Here is a 14,700-nt window from a genome sequence, read left to right as displayed (position 1 = left end):
TAAAAGGTAAACTCAAGTCTGTTCATCCAGGGAGTTTCATTGCTTATTAGGAAGTTATTTTAAGGCTACTTAATGTGGACTAATTTATTTAATAAATTTTTAATCCACCTCGTGGGCTTGCTAGCTGCGTATGGTCAGGTCACACACTGTTATATTTGCTAACATTTCTACCAAACGACACGTGCTGGTGGGAGCACGCGCAGAGTGTTTACATTTCTGCATAAAGACCTCTCTATGTCGTGGTTCTTTAAGCACTAAGGATGTGTTAGTAAATTATTCCATGCTATAGGCTAATGCCCACAAATATCAAACTATTACCATGTTTTGAATCTGTGGGAACAGCAAAGCTCAGAGCAAAGCTTTACAGCACAGTCATAAACCTTACAAGACGGGAGTGTGTGACGGACGAGCCATTGACGCCTGACGGGAGCTGCTCTGACAGGCGGGCGGGACACGTCAAACGGCTCTGCGAGCCTCGTGGCCGCGTATGGAGAGGCAGAATCTCTAACATGGGTTTGCAAGTTCACACATCCTCTTAGTGCCCACATCAGGCTAAAAAAATCCAAAATAGTCCACCTGGGTCCGCTGACATCCTTTGGTCAGTCTCGGGGGACTCCACGTCTGTGGGCTGTTGGATAATTCTAAGCTCACTACCCATCGAGCAAAATGATGGATGGGGGTAGGTGGGGGCCTCCCAGTGGGTGCCCCGGCCCCCAACTCCTAGCCTGCCTCTTCCCAGCCACTTGACCTAGAACAACAGGTCACCCTCTCTGAGCCTCAGTTGCCTCGTCAGTAAAATGGGAGTAAGAAATTGTGCCTCACAGGGTAGGTGTGAAGATAAAAGATACACAGTGCTTGACAGTACCAAGCACATAGCAGTTTTGGGATGTTTTTGAATGTTGATAAATGCCAACTTGTTGCCGCATAACCACTGGAAAGGTATTTCTGACTCACTGAGTGCTCAACCGTCTGCCGAGAGTGAAGCACTGTGGGTGCAGCAGCCGGCAGGACCCACACGCCCAGGGCCCAGGCAGGCTGCTGACCGGGCTTGTGTGACAGAGGGATTCCCGGGCGGCAGAGCAGCCCTTTGCCGCCCAGAAACGTCGTTCTGGAGCAGTGAGCTCTCAGCAGCCCCGCGCTGCCGGCTTATCATCCTCGGAGTGGGGAGGCGAGAGCTGAACTCCCAATAACCCCAGTTGCATCCCTGCCTGGGGCGGCCTCTTTCTGGCCATCGAAGCGAGGCTCCGGCCCCTCGGCCTGTCCTGTGCAGCCCGGCTCCAGCTGACCCTTCAAGCCTGTCGGGCTCCTCACGGGAGCAATTGCCCACAGGTGGGGCCCGGGCGAGCCCACCCCACAGAAGTGCTTTTCTGTAGCATCCGCTGAAGGCCCAGCCGTGTCTCCTCCTAAGGACTGTAAGCACTTAGCGTATGTCTGTCAGAGGGATGAAGGGACTGAAGACCTTTACGGAGGAAACCTGGAAGGTGCTGTTAGAGTCTCAGTCCTTGTTGCTACCAACAAGCCCTTGTGGAACTGTGTCTTTGGTGACACTTTGGCGACCCTGCCCTGCAGCTTTCAGGGCCCCCGCTGTGCATGTGGATGCCTCCTGCAGCTTCGAGACCCTCGCTGACCACACAGCCCTCACCCTAGTGAAACCGGGTGAGAGTACTCACTTTAAAGTTACAATTTACGATGAGGAGGAGGAAAGAGTTCTCGGATGCAAATGTTTTTACACCTTCATACTTGTGTGTTCTGCAGACCTGTCTCTCCCACACCCTTCTGCTATGTGGGCTGCCATGTTCTCAGAATTCGGGGAAAGAAACATGGGCACTGTCGGCTAACGGGTCTGGCGATGCACGGACTGTCGTGGCCACGGTGGGCTGTTTGTCGGGGCGTGATCCCCTGAATCACGACTTCTCCTCTGAACGTTCTTCCTGAAGCAGCCGCCTCAGAAATAAGAACAAAACCCAAGAACACGCCACGGCGACTTCACCTCGGCAGCCCTGCAGTGGGTGCTGAAGAGCAGCGCGGCGCCCTGTGGAGCAGGTGGCCCGGGGACACGCCCCACCCCACGGGAGCGCCGCGGCTGGCGGTGTGCGTGTGTGCGAGCTGTGGGCAGTGTTCTAAAAATAAACTTTCATCCATAAAGACAACTTTTAAAAGTGATTTTTAAACGGATTGAACAGTGAGAACTTTAAAGTCGATGAACAAGGAGCTTAATTAAGATTGGCTCCTATGACCAAAATGCCCAGTGGTAAAGCAGCCAGCCAGACAAAATCAGCGTAGTAAGACACAGTGGAATACCCTGTGGCCGTTAAAATGAAAAAAATGTTGATTTTTAAAAATATATGAAGTATTCATTTTAAATAATGTTAAACCCAAAGCTAGCTATTTGCAGCCATTTTAAAATGCAAATATGTCCATCAGCAAAGGTCAGAAGAGGTTTTCAGGTCCGATGAAGTTGACTAAATCTCTAATTTTTTTTTCTTTTTTTTTTTCAAAGCAGAGAACTCAGAGCCAGTTAATACTAAATCCCTAATTTTAAAGAACAGACTTACGCAGCAGTCGTGTGCCATCTGCGAGTGCTTCTCTGTGACGACTTGTCCCAGAGGGCCCCTGTCACGCTGACAAGCTCACTAGAAGGACCCCCAGGGCTCCAGGGTCAGGGAGAGCTGGAAACGTGGGGGGCCCGGCTCAAAGGGGGAGCACTTTCTAGCTCTTCCTGAAAGCTGGTTTTTCTCTGAGGAGCATCCGCTCTGGGTGACGGAGACTCTCCCCCTTCACCCAGCAGGTGACTCCGAGAAGGGATTAGGGAAAGTATCACACCAGGGAGGACAGCTGCATTTCTCATTTGGAAACTGCTTAAGAAAAATCACGCCATCTCGATCTGCCCATGCAAATATATACAACTGTTCATTTTCTTGCTGAAATTCTCCTGTTTCTTTTATCTACATGAAACCTCTGAAGAGTCTTCTTAGTGATTCTTTTGTTCCTTCCCTGCCCCGGTAACTAGCACAGGAGAGAGTGATGTCTTCTGGCCAGCAAGGGCCCAGCGGTGACATCAGTGCCCGGTCCCTGCTGTCGTGCCCCAGGTGACGCGCCCCAGCTGACAGCAGGGACAGGCTGCTGATGTCACTGTCCTCGTTTCTAATGCTGGTAGTAACCAACAGAGTTTAGTTTTGCTTTGACAACTCCTCCTACAGCCAAAACTATTGTTATGCCCCACATGTCATTCCTATTGACCCTAAATAGGGAAAAACAAAGGCTATTCTGGGCACAGGGCAGTGCTGTGGCTGGGTCGTTTGCAGCGTTGCCATGGCACGCCGCCCTTTCCACCGCGGCCACCCTGTGAGTTTTTCTGAAAACCACGACAGACACTCAGCCTGCCCTGACTTTGCTTCACATAGCCTGGGGCCTCCGAATACACAGGAGACGTTTTACACACATGAGATAAACCGTGTAGACCTGGGAGGGGGGGAAGAGACTGCGCTGCACAAAGTGAACCCGGAGAAAGCGCCCTCCTGAGATGTCCCTGCTTTCATGTTTGAATTGCCTTTTCTCCGTACCTGGGATCCTTTTCTCTAATTTCTGAACCTATAATCCAACACTGCCCAGGACGATCGAGAGTCCTGACTTTGAAGGCTTCTCTGTGGTGTATTTGTGCCACCGTATGTTGAGAAATAATGATGAGAGAGAGAGAAGGAAGCAGGAGAGCCGCGCGGGGCAGAGAGAGCCCAGGGAGAGGAAAACGCGGCGCTTCCTGCTGCGGTTGTGACCTCGCCGGTTGCCAGAGCGGAGCTCAGCTGCAAGCGCTGGCGCAGGCTGCTCCCGTCAGTTAGAGACTTTGGGGAGAGGAGCACCCAGAGAGGCCAGCGCAGCCTGGCTCCTGGCGCAAGGGACGCTGTGGGTGGCCTGGAGCCGGAGCCACTGGCGGAGAAGCACGTGAAACTAACGTGAGCGTCCAGCGTCCCGCCTGGGTAAGCACTCTCTCCGTTTCTTCAACTCTGAAAGCTCCCAGCAGAGATCAAGGGAAGAAGTATTGTATTGAGGTTTGCAGATTTCCCCGTTTCTGCCCTCTGGTTTGATACTTGCCTGTTAGGAAGATTACTGCACGTGATAGAACAAGGTGGACTGTCTAGCTGCGTTCTGCTCGCCTGTGTGTGTGACGAGTCCGGGTGTGCGGCAAGCCCGAGCAGTGCAGACTAATCCTGGGTGTGTGTTGCTGTGAGCAACACAACGCCGGCTGTTCAGCTGGTCTCAGGATCCGAGACCCTGGACTTATTCTCTGCTCGGTGACACCGCCGGCTTCCTGCCACAGAGCTCCTGATTTCTGTTGATGGCAGTTGGTAATTGGTAGCCACAGTCTGCGGTCGGAGCCACAGCATTTGAGTCTAGCACCTGGCTGGGCCCCGCTGGTACTGTAGGGAGAGAGTGAGAGAGACAGACAGAAACACACACACACACACACACACACACACCCACTCTCACACCCTCCCACGCCCCATGCCGGCTGTAACTGCAGCGCTGAGCTGCCTGGAGAGGAGACTGCCTGAAGCTGAAGGATGCTTTGAACTGAGGGGGCTGCGTCACGGTTGGCCTCCCACTTGCAGAGGACTCGATTATGTCCAGGGACCACCTGAACAACAGCACGCTGAAGGAGGCTCAGTTTAAAGACCTGTTCTTGAGAAAAGGTACATTTCCGAAGGCCCAATGTGGATGATGCGTGCTCTTTGGGGTTTGCTGTGGTTTTTCTTGGAGTTTGGTCTGAGGGCAGAGCTGAGCAGAGGAGAAACTGTTTCTCAAGTTTGCTTCCAGGGGTCTGCCAACTCCACGTTTCAGCCGGGACTCCTTTTGGGAAGATGCATTTCAGGCTTACTCGTCCTCTCTGAGCCTGCAGTTAGTTTGTTCCTGTTGGAGGTGTTAGGCATAAATACACAGTTGGTTGCTTTGGAGTTTGTTTTTCTTTCTATCCAAATGCTCCTTATGTGAGGCTAAAACCTCCCCTGGAAATTCTATTACTCACCTGATGGGTACTTTTTTCTTTTCTTTTCTTTTTTTTTTTTTTTTACCCTGAGTTGTTGAAAACAGCATTGGAAAGAAAAGAGATACTTCTCAGGAAGTCAGTAGTTCACTGAAATAGTTTCTCAGGTCATCAATGTAGTGACAGCAGCTACTGGGAAAGAGACCTGTGACTCCTAGAGACAGAGGGCCAAGAAAGCAAGAGACAGACCGAGAGCGGCCGGGCAGCCCAGCCCCCGCTCCTCGCCGTGGGGGGAGGCTCGTGTGCAGCGATTCGTCCTGCTACGCTTTCCTAAATTAATAATGTGGAGGTGGGGTGAGGGTGGATTTTAAATGAATCCTATAGGGGGAATTATGGTTTCTTGTATGTATTTTTTCCATTTATAGCATGGCAGAGGGATAGACTTTTAAAAGGTTTGTAATTGTTCTTACTCCTCTGCTGGTTTTGCAGAAAATCCTGTCAGTCATCTTTGATTGGAACGTATTTAGGGTAAATTTCTTTCTGAAGTGATCACGAAACTCTAGATTCTAAAATGCGTGGTGGAAAGTCCTTGTTTTGGATGAATGCTTGGGCCTTCCTGGATTACCAAGATGCAGTCTGCACTCGAGGGAGCCTCTCATGCCCTGTGGCTGCGATGGCCGCACCTGGCCTCGGGCCGCAGGCGGGTGGGTGTGTGCCTGGGCCACACCTGGCCCTTCCCTCTCATCGCTTCACCCACAGAGCGTAGGTATCATCTCCCAATTTTATTATGCAAAATGTTTTACATAAATATATGGATATAAATAGGATGTGTATAGCAGGTAACTAGCAGTAACCATGAGGCTCTGTTTCTAGCTACAGTTCACACTTCCTTAGAGTAGGAATTGTTGAATAATTATTGCAAAATATGAAAACTGTTAGCAAAACTTCAGCACCACTGAAGATATAAGTGTTTGGTGGAATATGGTTCTGTGCTAGACACTGTTCAAGCAGGTCAGGCCATCGGGCTCCCTTCCTTCTTAGGGCTTTTCCATCAGCTTACATATAAGGACGCCAGTTCTGTGCCAGGCATGTGCCACCTGCTGAGGACATGGGGGTCACTCTATAGGGGAAAAAGACCAGAACACAGGCACAAACAAGACAGTGATAAGTTGCAACAGGGTTCAAAGGGAGCCCCCGAGGCTAGTGAGCCCCTCAGGTGGGGACAGTTAGGAAGGACATTAGAAAGGAAGATAAAGCCAGCAGGTGACACCAAATCAGGGTATTTCTGTGGGGTGGCTTTTTCCCTTTCCTGTTGTTTGACTTGTAGGATGGAGTAGCCAACCCCGCTCCAAGGAAAACAAAATTCACAACCTGCAATGTGATCTGTACGACGATGGCTCTTATTGTTTTGCTTCTGAACTTCAAGCTGCGAAGTCATTCTTGTAACACAGGCTGAATTTCCCCTCAGCCATGGTGTTTAATGAGTGTGAATTTTCATTCAACCATTAAAATCTCCAAGAGTATTTTTATACTAAACAGTTCACAAACTCAAGGCAATTATAGTCTAAGTAGATTCCAGCTCCTGCCCCTCCCGTCTTCCTGCCACTGCCGCCCGGTCTCTGTAGGATTTTGGAAAGAATTTACCAGCCTTTAGGAACATTCAGCACTTTAAAAGTGTCACGGAGCCATAAATAAAGAGTAAGACACCCCCAGGGCTGTCATCTTATCACCACACCCGTGTCTGCTGAGGAGGACAGAGACAGGAAGGAAATGCAGACAGGAGCTCCCTGTGGCAGCCAGACAAGCCCAGCTGCCAGGGCAGGGTCACCTCCCGCCCAGGGCTGGCCCGGGAGTGGGCTGGTCAGGGCTGCCCGAGGCCAGACGCCCCAGGCGACCCTGCGCGTAGGGGAGTGAGGCTGGGGCTGCTGCTCAGACGGGGGGACGTGGCCATGCAGGGTGGGCTGAGGACTTCGTGGCCAAGGTGCAGCCACTCCATGGTGTGTGGAGGTTCCACGTGGCACTTTTCTGAATGCTGCCAGGATGTTTCTTTGGTCTGGAGAAAGGACGGGGCGATGAAGGCCCCAGCCCATCATGGAGGCAGTGAGGGCACATCTGGAGCTTAAAGATAAGTAACTATAGGGTTTGGGGGAAGGCCGATGTATTGTGGAGGAGAGACCACAGGGAACGCAGTGCTCACCACCCTACAGAGGGAAATGCCCGGGAACCCGGGGCTGAGGTGGTACAGCCACACTTCCCCAGGGTTCCTTAAAAATAGTGCAGGCTCTCATGCCTCCTGCGTGACTCAGCTCACTTCCTCATCGCACCAGGGGGCAGGCACAGTGTCTTCTGTCCCTGTAATTCCCCACCATGCAGCTTGGAATTTCCTGGAGATGTTTCCGTAAAAATAGAGAGATGCCATCGTCACTGCTGTTACTGCTGTACAAAATAAAATACAGTGCTGTGATGCCTTCCTGTAAATTTGAGGCTGGATTTATTATAAAATTTCTGGTGTTTGGATCACAGTGACTCATTCATTATACCCTCATGAACTACAGCCCCAGAAAAGGAGGGCGGATGTCAAAATTTGACTTTGGCCTTAAATTCTTCCCTGTGTGCCCTGCTTTCTGGCATTCTTCTGTGGACATCAGTAGCTACTGAAATCAAGGAAACGTGATCAGTGGTTTATGTTCGGAATCCACATTAGGCACATGAGATTTTGGAAACCCCAAAGCATCCTATTACTTTCTCAGAATGCTACTGTTCTTGTGGGTTTTTTATTTTTTTAACTTTGTTTTAATAGTTCTCCCAGAATTTAGTCTCTTCTTAGCTCTCCTTTTCTAGACTCCCCTCCCCCTCAAACAAAACCCCCAAACCCAAACCCCAGGTATCTCTCCCCTTCGTGTCCGCCAGGCTGTGGGCACCACGCAAAAACAGGCTGCAGGCATTTGGTAGAAGCCTCCGTGTGAAGCGAATGAGTGGGCGTGGGAGCACCGCGTGGCCGGGCTGCTCACACTCCCTGGTGAGCTCCAGGGGGCCTGGAAGAGGGACATGATCTGCAGTGCGGGTCCCTAGGGTCCGGAAGGTGTCGTGCCTGTCCTCAGAACCCTCTCTGCTCGCTGCAGTTTTCGCTTTGAGAATGCGCTGGCCCCTCTCGGGAGAGTTTGGGTAGCTCTGGAGAGAGTAAAACCTCATGTTTTCTGGTTTTCAATGTCCATCTCGTCTGGTTTAAAGATGAGAAGGCAACCTGTCTCCATTGACAGGTTTTGCCTGAATTCGAAGCCAGAGTCTGCTGCGTGTGGGACTGCGGGCTGGTGGCCCCATGGTGGCCCCGCGCCAGGCTCTGACGCTCGCAGGGAACCACAGGCCACCCAGATGTGCGCTGGGGATCGGATTGCAGCTGCAGCAAGATATGACTCGGCTGAGCTACGACTCGGTTGTTAGGATGGTGGCCCTGTGCCCAGGGCATCCCTGGGGTCTTTCTTACCTACAGGAAGAGCTACCTCTCGAGCCAGCACCAAGTGCTATAGTGTCTCCGGCTCTCCCCAGACTCCTGTCTCCCCAGGGTCTTGGCTGGACATCCCTGCTGGGTCACTTGCCTAAGTGTGCAGCCCCCTGGGGACCCTGTTCCTGCGTCCGTGAGCCTGTGACCTCAACCTGTCCCAGACAAATTCCGCACTACTTGAGTGCCTGTGACCCCACTTCCTGTGTGCCGGAGACACACCTGCCACAGCTGTGCATGACTCATGCGTGAAACCTCAGGGCAACGGCATAAGTGCAGGTGTCACAGCAAGGGCAGAGCAGGTCCCATGAGTGTGGCAGGTTTACGGAAAAGCCGGGGACACTCAGCCTGAGAGCAAGTGGTTCCCCTCAAAAGTGAGATGGTGGGAACCTAAATTTTAAAGAGAGTCGTTCTGTGCACTGTTTCCATAACTGAGATCTCTCTCACCCTTGCTTGAAGTTTTAAATAAGATTTTCCATCAGAAGATGCATGCCTTTCAGATAATAGAAAATTATCTGTGTGCTGTCTCAGACCAAAAGAAGAAGAAAAGCCAGAGCAAATAAAGCTCTAAACAAAAAGATACAAATTCCAAAAATCTTAAGTGAAAACATTTTTAGAAAATTGAAGAAGGCCTTCCTAATCAAACAGGAAGTTTAGGAGCCATAAAGGAAAAAGATAGTATTTGATGGCATAAAAATTTATGTCACCTATAAAGAAACTCACAGCAAAGTTTAAAGAAATAACAGACTGGGAGAAAAAAATTTGCAACCCATGTAACAAAGATTTGCAGCCATAATATGTAAAGATTTCTTATAAATACATAAGCAGTAAATGAGAAAACTACAAATAAACTAATATGAACTAATACGATTGTGAAAAAAAGAAATACAAATTAGCATAACCATAGAGAAAGATCTGAAATTACCAGTCATTGGAGAAATACAAATTAGAACAAGCGGCATGTTTTTGCTCATCAGGTTGGAGCAAGTCATAAAAGGGCTAGTTCCAGCATTACCGAGGGTGTGGGGAACGTACCCGCTTGCTGACAAGAGCCTAAACTTGCACAGGCTTTTTACAAAGCAGGTTCTTGGTAGCCATGGACATTAAAAATGATTATGCCAGCGGGCGCGGTGGCTCACACGTGTAATCCCAGCACTCTGGGAGGCTGAGGCAGGTGGTCGCTTGAGCTCAGGAGTTCGAGACCAGCCTGAACAAGAGCAAGGCCTGTCTCTACAAAAAAAAAAAAAAAAAAAAAGGAAAATTAGCTGGACACTGTGACACACACCTAGTCCCGCTACTCGGGAGGCTCAGGCCGGAAGGTCACTCGAGCTCAGGAGTTTGAGGTTGCTGTGAGCTGTGATGGCGATGCTGTACTCCAGCCTGGGTGACAGAGCAAGACCCTGTCTCAGAAAGAAAAAGAAACAGAAAAAGAAAACCACCTAAATAGCCACCAGTTGGAGAAGGTACGCTCCAGGATACCGTGCTCTGAAGCAAATAGCGCCCTAGAGAGCTGGGTCGGTGTTCTTGTTTAAAGATGTCTGTGATGTATTAAGTGAAAAAAAGCATAACAGTATATTGGTGCAGTGATCTCACTAATTAAAAAGAAGAAAGCCCTTGTTCAGCAGGCACATGTGCACACACGCGCACAACACGGGAACTGTGCTTTCCCCAGGGTGGCGCGGGGCTGGGTGGGGTCGGGATGCTTGAGCTAGGAAGGGGAACTTTGCATTCTGTCTCCTTCCATATTGTTTAAGTTTTCAAGAAGTTTTCACTATTTTTATGATGAAAATACTTTTAAAATGAAACACAAATATAAAAAAAAGGCCTACAGACTTACAAAAATATGATTTGATTTGCTTTGCTGCAAATGCTTGTCTGCATGGCTTTCCACAGTCAAGCAGAGATGACCTGGAAGGTCGTCCACGGGAAAACCGGTTCCTGTGAGGGCTCTGCAGGGTCCTTTACTGTCACCGTTACTTTCTCCATGTCCACGAAGCAACACAGTTTCATTAAGAAAACGTTTGTGCATTCCAAGGCATTCTTTAACCCGAAGGGCAATTTGTGAATACTCTGCTATTTATCCACACAATAAAAATAAAGGTTGGTAAAACAAGGCATTATCTGGGGCTCAGTGTTCAGCATATGTTCACTGCCTTTGACCTAAGCAGATCTAGCTCCCTGCTGCCTTTCACACTCCTCCCGGGGCGATGCCCTTGGGCTGGCGGCCAGTCGCCTGCACAGGCCTCAGGGCTCCTGGGAGGTGCACTCCTGGTGCTCTGCAGACATTGAGGGCCTCGTCCTGTTGGCAGTGGCTGTGGTTGTCCCGCAGAGAGTGCACCTGTGCAGGTGGGCTGTCACCTGGGCTCACATGTCCCAGAACCCACCCCAGACCTGGGTGTGCTCCCAAGTCATTCATTGATTCACATCTTACTGAAGAAGCCACTCCTGTCAGAAGGGATGAAGTGGAGGCTCCGGACACGCGGCCAGAGAGGTGTCCGTGGTGTGTGGGTGTGAGGTCCTGAGAGATGCAGGATCAAGGCCAGACACGGGATGGTCACTTGCAGGGGTAGAGGGTCAAAGACAGTGTCCTGGGATAACCGCACACCACATGTCCGAGGCCCATGAGCATAAATACAGGCACGCTGGTATCTTTACCCAAATAAAGGTCCCGAGGCCCCGCTCGCCGGCCGGGACCAAGTTCAGTCTTTCCAAGAGGCCTCGCTATGAAAACTGTTGATAAGCCCTGGGGAGGCTTTTCTGGGGACATAAATTTTGTGGCTCCCCTGGGGGCTTCCTCCCCATAGGTAGTGGACCCTCCAGCCCCTTCCTTGCTGAGCCGTGGCAGCCCCAGGAGGTGGGCCTGGGGCGCCTGGGTGGCAGCAGCACTCATGGGGGTGGGGGGCTGGGCGCCCAGCGCAGGCCTTGCTGACTGTAGCTCTGGCGCTGTTCTGGCCATGGTCTCCTCCAGTGGTCCACGTCCCCTGGACGGGTGATGTCCCCAGGCCTTCCACTGCCAGCCAGGGGTGCGCGGAAGCAGATGTGCCTGCTCTCCCTGTGCGGCTCTGCGGTTCACCCCCACAGGCAGCTCTCCATTCTCCAGGCTGCCCCAGGGCCAGCCCCTCTCCCGTAGGCCCAGTGCTAAGGTCAGCCCAGCCCAGCCCATGGGTGTGCTTGGATATCTTTGTCCCTAGGGGCTGTGGGGTCTGAGGGCAGGACTTGGCAGGACCCAGAAAGACCCTCCATCCGTCCTCACCCAGCCCTGCTGGTGCCCGGGGTGTGGGCGGCAGGTGCACACGGCTGTAGCTACTGGGGAAGGGGCTACTCGGGCCCTGCCCGCATCACCCCGAGTGTGCACGGACGTGCTGAGAGATAGGCCTCCTCACTCGTGAGCACGCATGTGTATGTATGTACATGTGTGTGCTGTGGGTTCAAGACAGTGCCGCAGGTGACAGGTTCTCCCCTCTTTCTCTTGCCCTTCTTCACATCCCACACCCCTCACCTCCCACCAGACCTGAGACTGTCTTCCTCCCAGAGAGAGGGAGCAAGAGAGAGCCTTTAACTCGACACCCACGCGCACGGTCACTTCCTTTCAGTGTCGGGGACTCGAGCGAGACAGGTGGGCTTCCCTCAGAAGAGGCACGAGCCAGAGAGCAGGGAATCTGGGGCCAGGGCGCCCTGGAGCACTGAACCTGCCTCCTCCCCACACCTGCCCCGAACCGCCAGCCCCATGTGCTGTGGCTCTGGAGTCACGCTGTGAAGCACGTGTCAATGGCATTTAGGAAATCTCTTGTAATGGTGGCATCAGAAACCCAGACGTGACCTGGCCATTGATAAAACATCATGCCTGCGGGGCTGGAAACAGCGCAGGTATGTTTTCTAGCTCACCTGCAAAGGCACGGCCTTGGAGGGAAGGGGGCTGGTGCTGTCTTTGTACAACGTGGATCTTCCCTTCAGTGTACTGCTTCTTAGCTCAGTGTGGTTGAGAAACTTCACTCGACTAGACAGATGGGTTTCGCCTTTCTAGAGAGGTTACATTGGGAGAAATTGCTTCAGTTTTGAGAGACTTTCTCACCTCCCCTGTGGTGGGGGAGTGGAGGTGTCGTCTGGCAGGAGGGGGTTTTAGGTGACAGGAGCCCTGGGCTTTCCATACTCAAGAGAAGGTGGCACCCAAGCCTGCCCACCACAAGGGGCAGCCTGCAGTGAGTGACCTGCCTGTGGCCGGCATGCATGGGAACTGGGGACAGTTACGGCAGCACCTCTAGAGGTCTGTGGGGCCAACAGAACCCATTTTCTTAAGGCCCCCTCGTTACACAACTTCGAAGACAAGGTTTGTGCAATGCATCGGGCAGAGCACCAGAGTTCTATGGGCCTCCCTTTCTTCAGGATGTTCTTAGAATGTCAAAGTCTGGCCAGGCACAGGGGCTCACAGCTGTAATCCCAGCACTTTGGGAGGCCCAGGCAGGAGGATCGCTTGGGACCAGGAGTTCAAGACCAGCCTGAGCAACATAGCAAGACCCATTGCTACCAAAAAACTAAAAAAAAAAAAGAAAAAGACAAAAAAACAATGTCAAAGCCTGCCAGGGGCCTTGGGCAGCAGCCCGGATCCGGTGGTGTCAGGTGTGACTGGAAGCACAGGCTTCTAGATCCCACAGCCCTGGATCTGACCCCAGCACAGCCACGTGTGGCCTCAGACTGTGCCTCGGTGTCTTCCTCTCCACAGTGGGGTGGTCATTTCCATTGCACAAGGTCCGTTGAGGACCAGATGTGGGCAGGAGGCCTTCGCAGCCCGGTGTCTGTAGCAATGGCGGTGGCTAGAGTCACTGGGCGCCTGGGGGACTGGGTGTGGGCCAGAGGAGCAGGCGTCTAACACACTCTCCTCTTTCATCGCAGCGGAGCTGGAGTTTGCCCAGATCATCATCATCGTCGTGGTGGTCACGGTGATGGTCGTGGTCATCGTCTGCCTGCTGAATCACTACAAAGTCTCCACAAGGTCCTTCATCCACCGCCCGGGCCAGAGCAGGCGGCAGGAGGACGGGCTGCAGCAGGTGAGTGCGAGACCATGCCGGCTCCGACAGCCAGGCCGGGCACCGCGAGGGCCGCAACGCGGGGCAGCTTCCTGGGTCAGTCCCTGTGGTTCAGAGGTCAGGAAGACTTTCTGTTGGTGTTCTAATGTACGGCAAAGCACACACATCGAAAGTGTTCAGCTCAGCAAATCTGCACAAACCGAACAGTCTGTGACCAGCACTTGGTCACGAAGGAGACAGGGCAGCACCCCCGGAAGCCCACGCACAGCCCCATCCAGGCCTGCCCTGCGAGGGCCTCGCTGCCTGGGTGTGTGTCTGCACAGATTCGCTGTGCAGCCTTCTGAGTTTACACTGATGGTCACGCTGTGCGTGCTCTTTTGTGTTGGGCATCTCTGACCCCGCACTGGATTGCTGACATCCATCCATGTTGCGGAACAGAGATCTGTTCTTCAGCTTGGTCCTGGAGGTGTTCTGGTGATAAACAGTGCACTCACATGTCACTAACGATGGTGGCAGCGAGGGCCTGGCGGCCTCCTGGGGGTCCGCAGGTGGGCTGTGCAGGGGTGCTCACAGAGCCGCCACAGTGAGGCTCCCAGCTCGGGCTGTTTTTAGGTTTTTAGCTATTTCTTGCCCAGACCACCCTCAGCCAGTCTGCTGTGCAGTCAAACCTGGTAGATGAGAGGTGCTGGGTGCTCTGTCCCGGGCCTGTTGCACCGTCTGTGATCCCGGTGCTTTCAGTAAGGGCTTCAGGAATGGCGAATTTAGGCGAGTATGAACCCTGGCTTTGGTGGTGGGCAGAGGCAGCAGCACCCCCACAATACTCAGCGCCAGGGTTTGCTGAGCGGTGGGCGGCAGCTTTATGGGGCACCCCTTTTCAGCTCTGGGGCCACGCAATTCTCGCTCCTGCCCTGACTTAGGGAGGCTGTCGTGGGTGGGCAGCAACACCCCGTTGGGAGTCAGGAGTGGCAGCTGGGCAGGGCCTGGGGACCTCTCTCGGGAGGGCGGGTTGTGCTTCGTGGGGCTGTGGGCCTGGTGGTCCCGTGGGTGGAGATGAGATGTGCTCGCTGCTCTTTTTCCAAGTGACTCGGAACTGGGTGCTGTCGCTCCGCAAGGCGTGGAGACCCCCTCAGTCAAAGGGGACTGTGGATGTTGCGCAGCTCAGCGGGGGTGGGGGGGGGAGGCTGCGTACAACGTTCCGC

General features: G+C 52.7%; 1 protein-coding gene across 6 annotated transcripts in view; it reads left to right on the top strand.

The window, feature by feature from the left end:
* The window catches only part of LDLRAD4 (low density lipoprotein receptor class A domain containing 4), a 405,759-nt gene that overhangs the window by 367,784 nt on the left and 23,275 nt on the right, over nucleotides 1–14,700 (top strand). For 5 of the 6 annotated variants that reach the window (XM_069468559.1, XM_069468560.1, XM_069468562.1 and 2 more), the window contains one exon: nucleotides 13,368–13,522. In XM_069468559.1, coding sequence (XP_069324660.1) covers nucleotides 13,368–13,522 — 155 coding nt within the window. Of the gene's footprint in view, nucleotides 1–4,618; nucleotides 4,689–13,367; nucleotides 13,523–14,700 lie in introns of those variants that run through there. The other variant, XM_069468561.1, reaches the window with a different exon arrangement.

Source organism: Eulemur rufifrons, chromosome 5 (assembly GCF_041146395.1).
Source record: "Eulemur rufifrons isolate Redbay chromosome 5, OSU_ERuf_1, whole genome shotgun sequence".
Classification (NCBI taxonomy): domain Eukaryota; kingdom Metazoa; phylum Chordata; class Mammalia; order Primates; family Lemuridae; genus Eulemur; species Eulemur rufifrons.
Note: the sequence above shows the minus strand (reverse complement) of the source record. Positions and strands in the feature narration are given on the sequence as shown.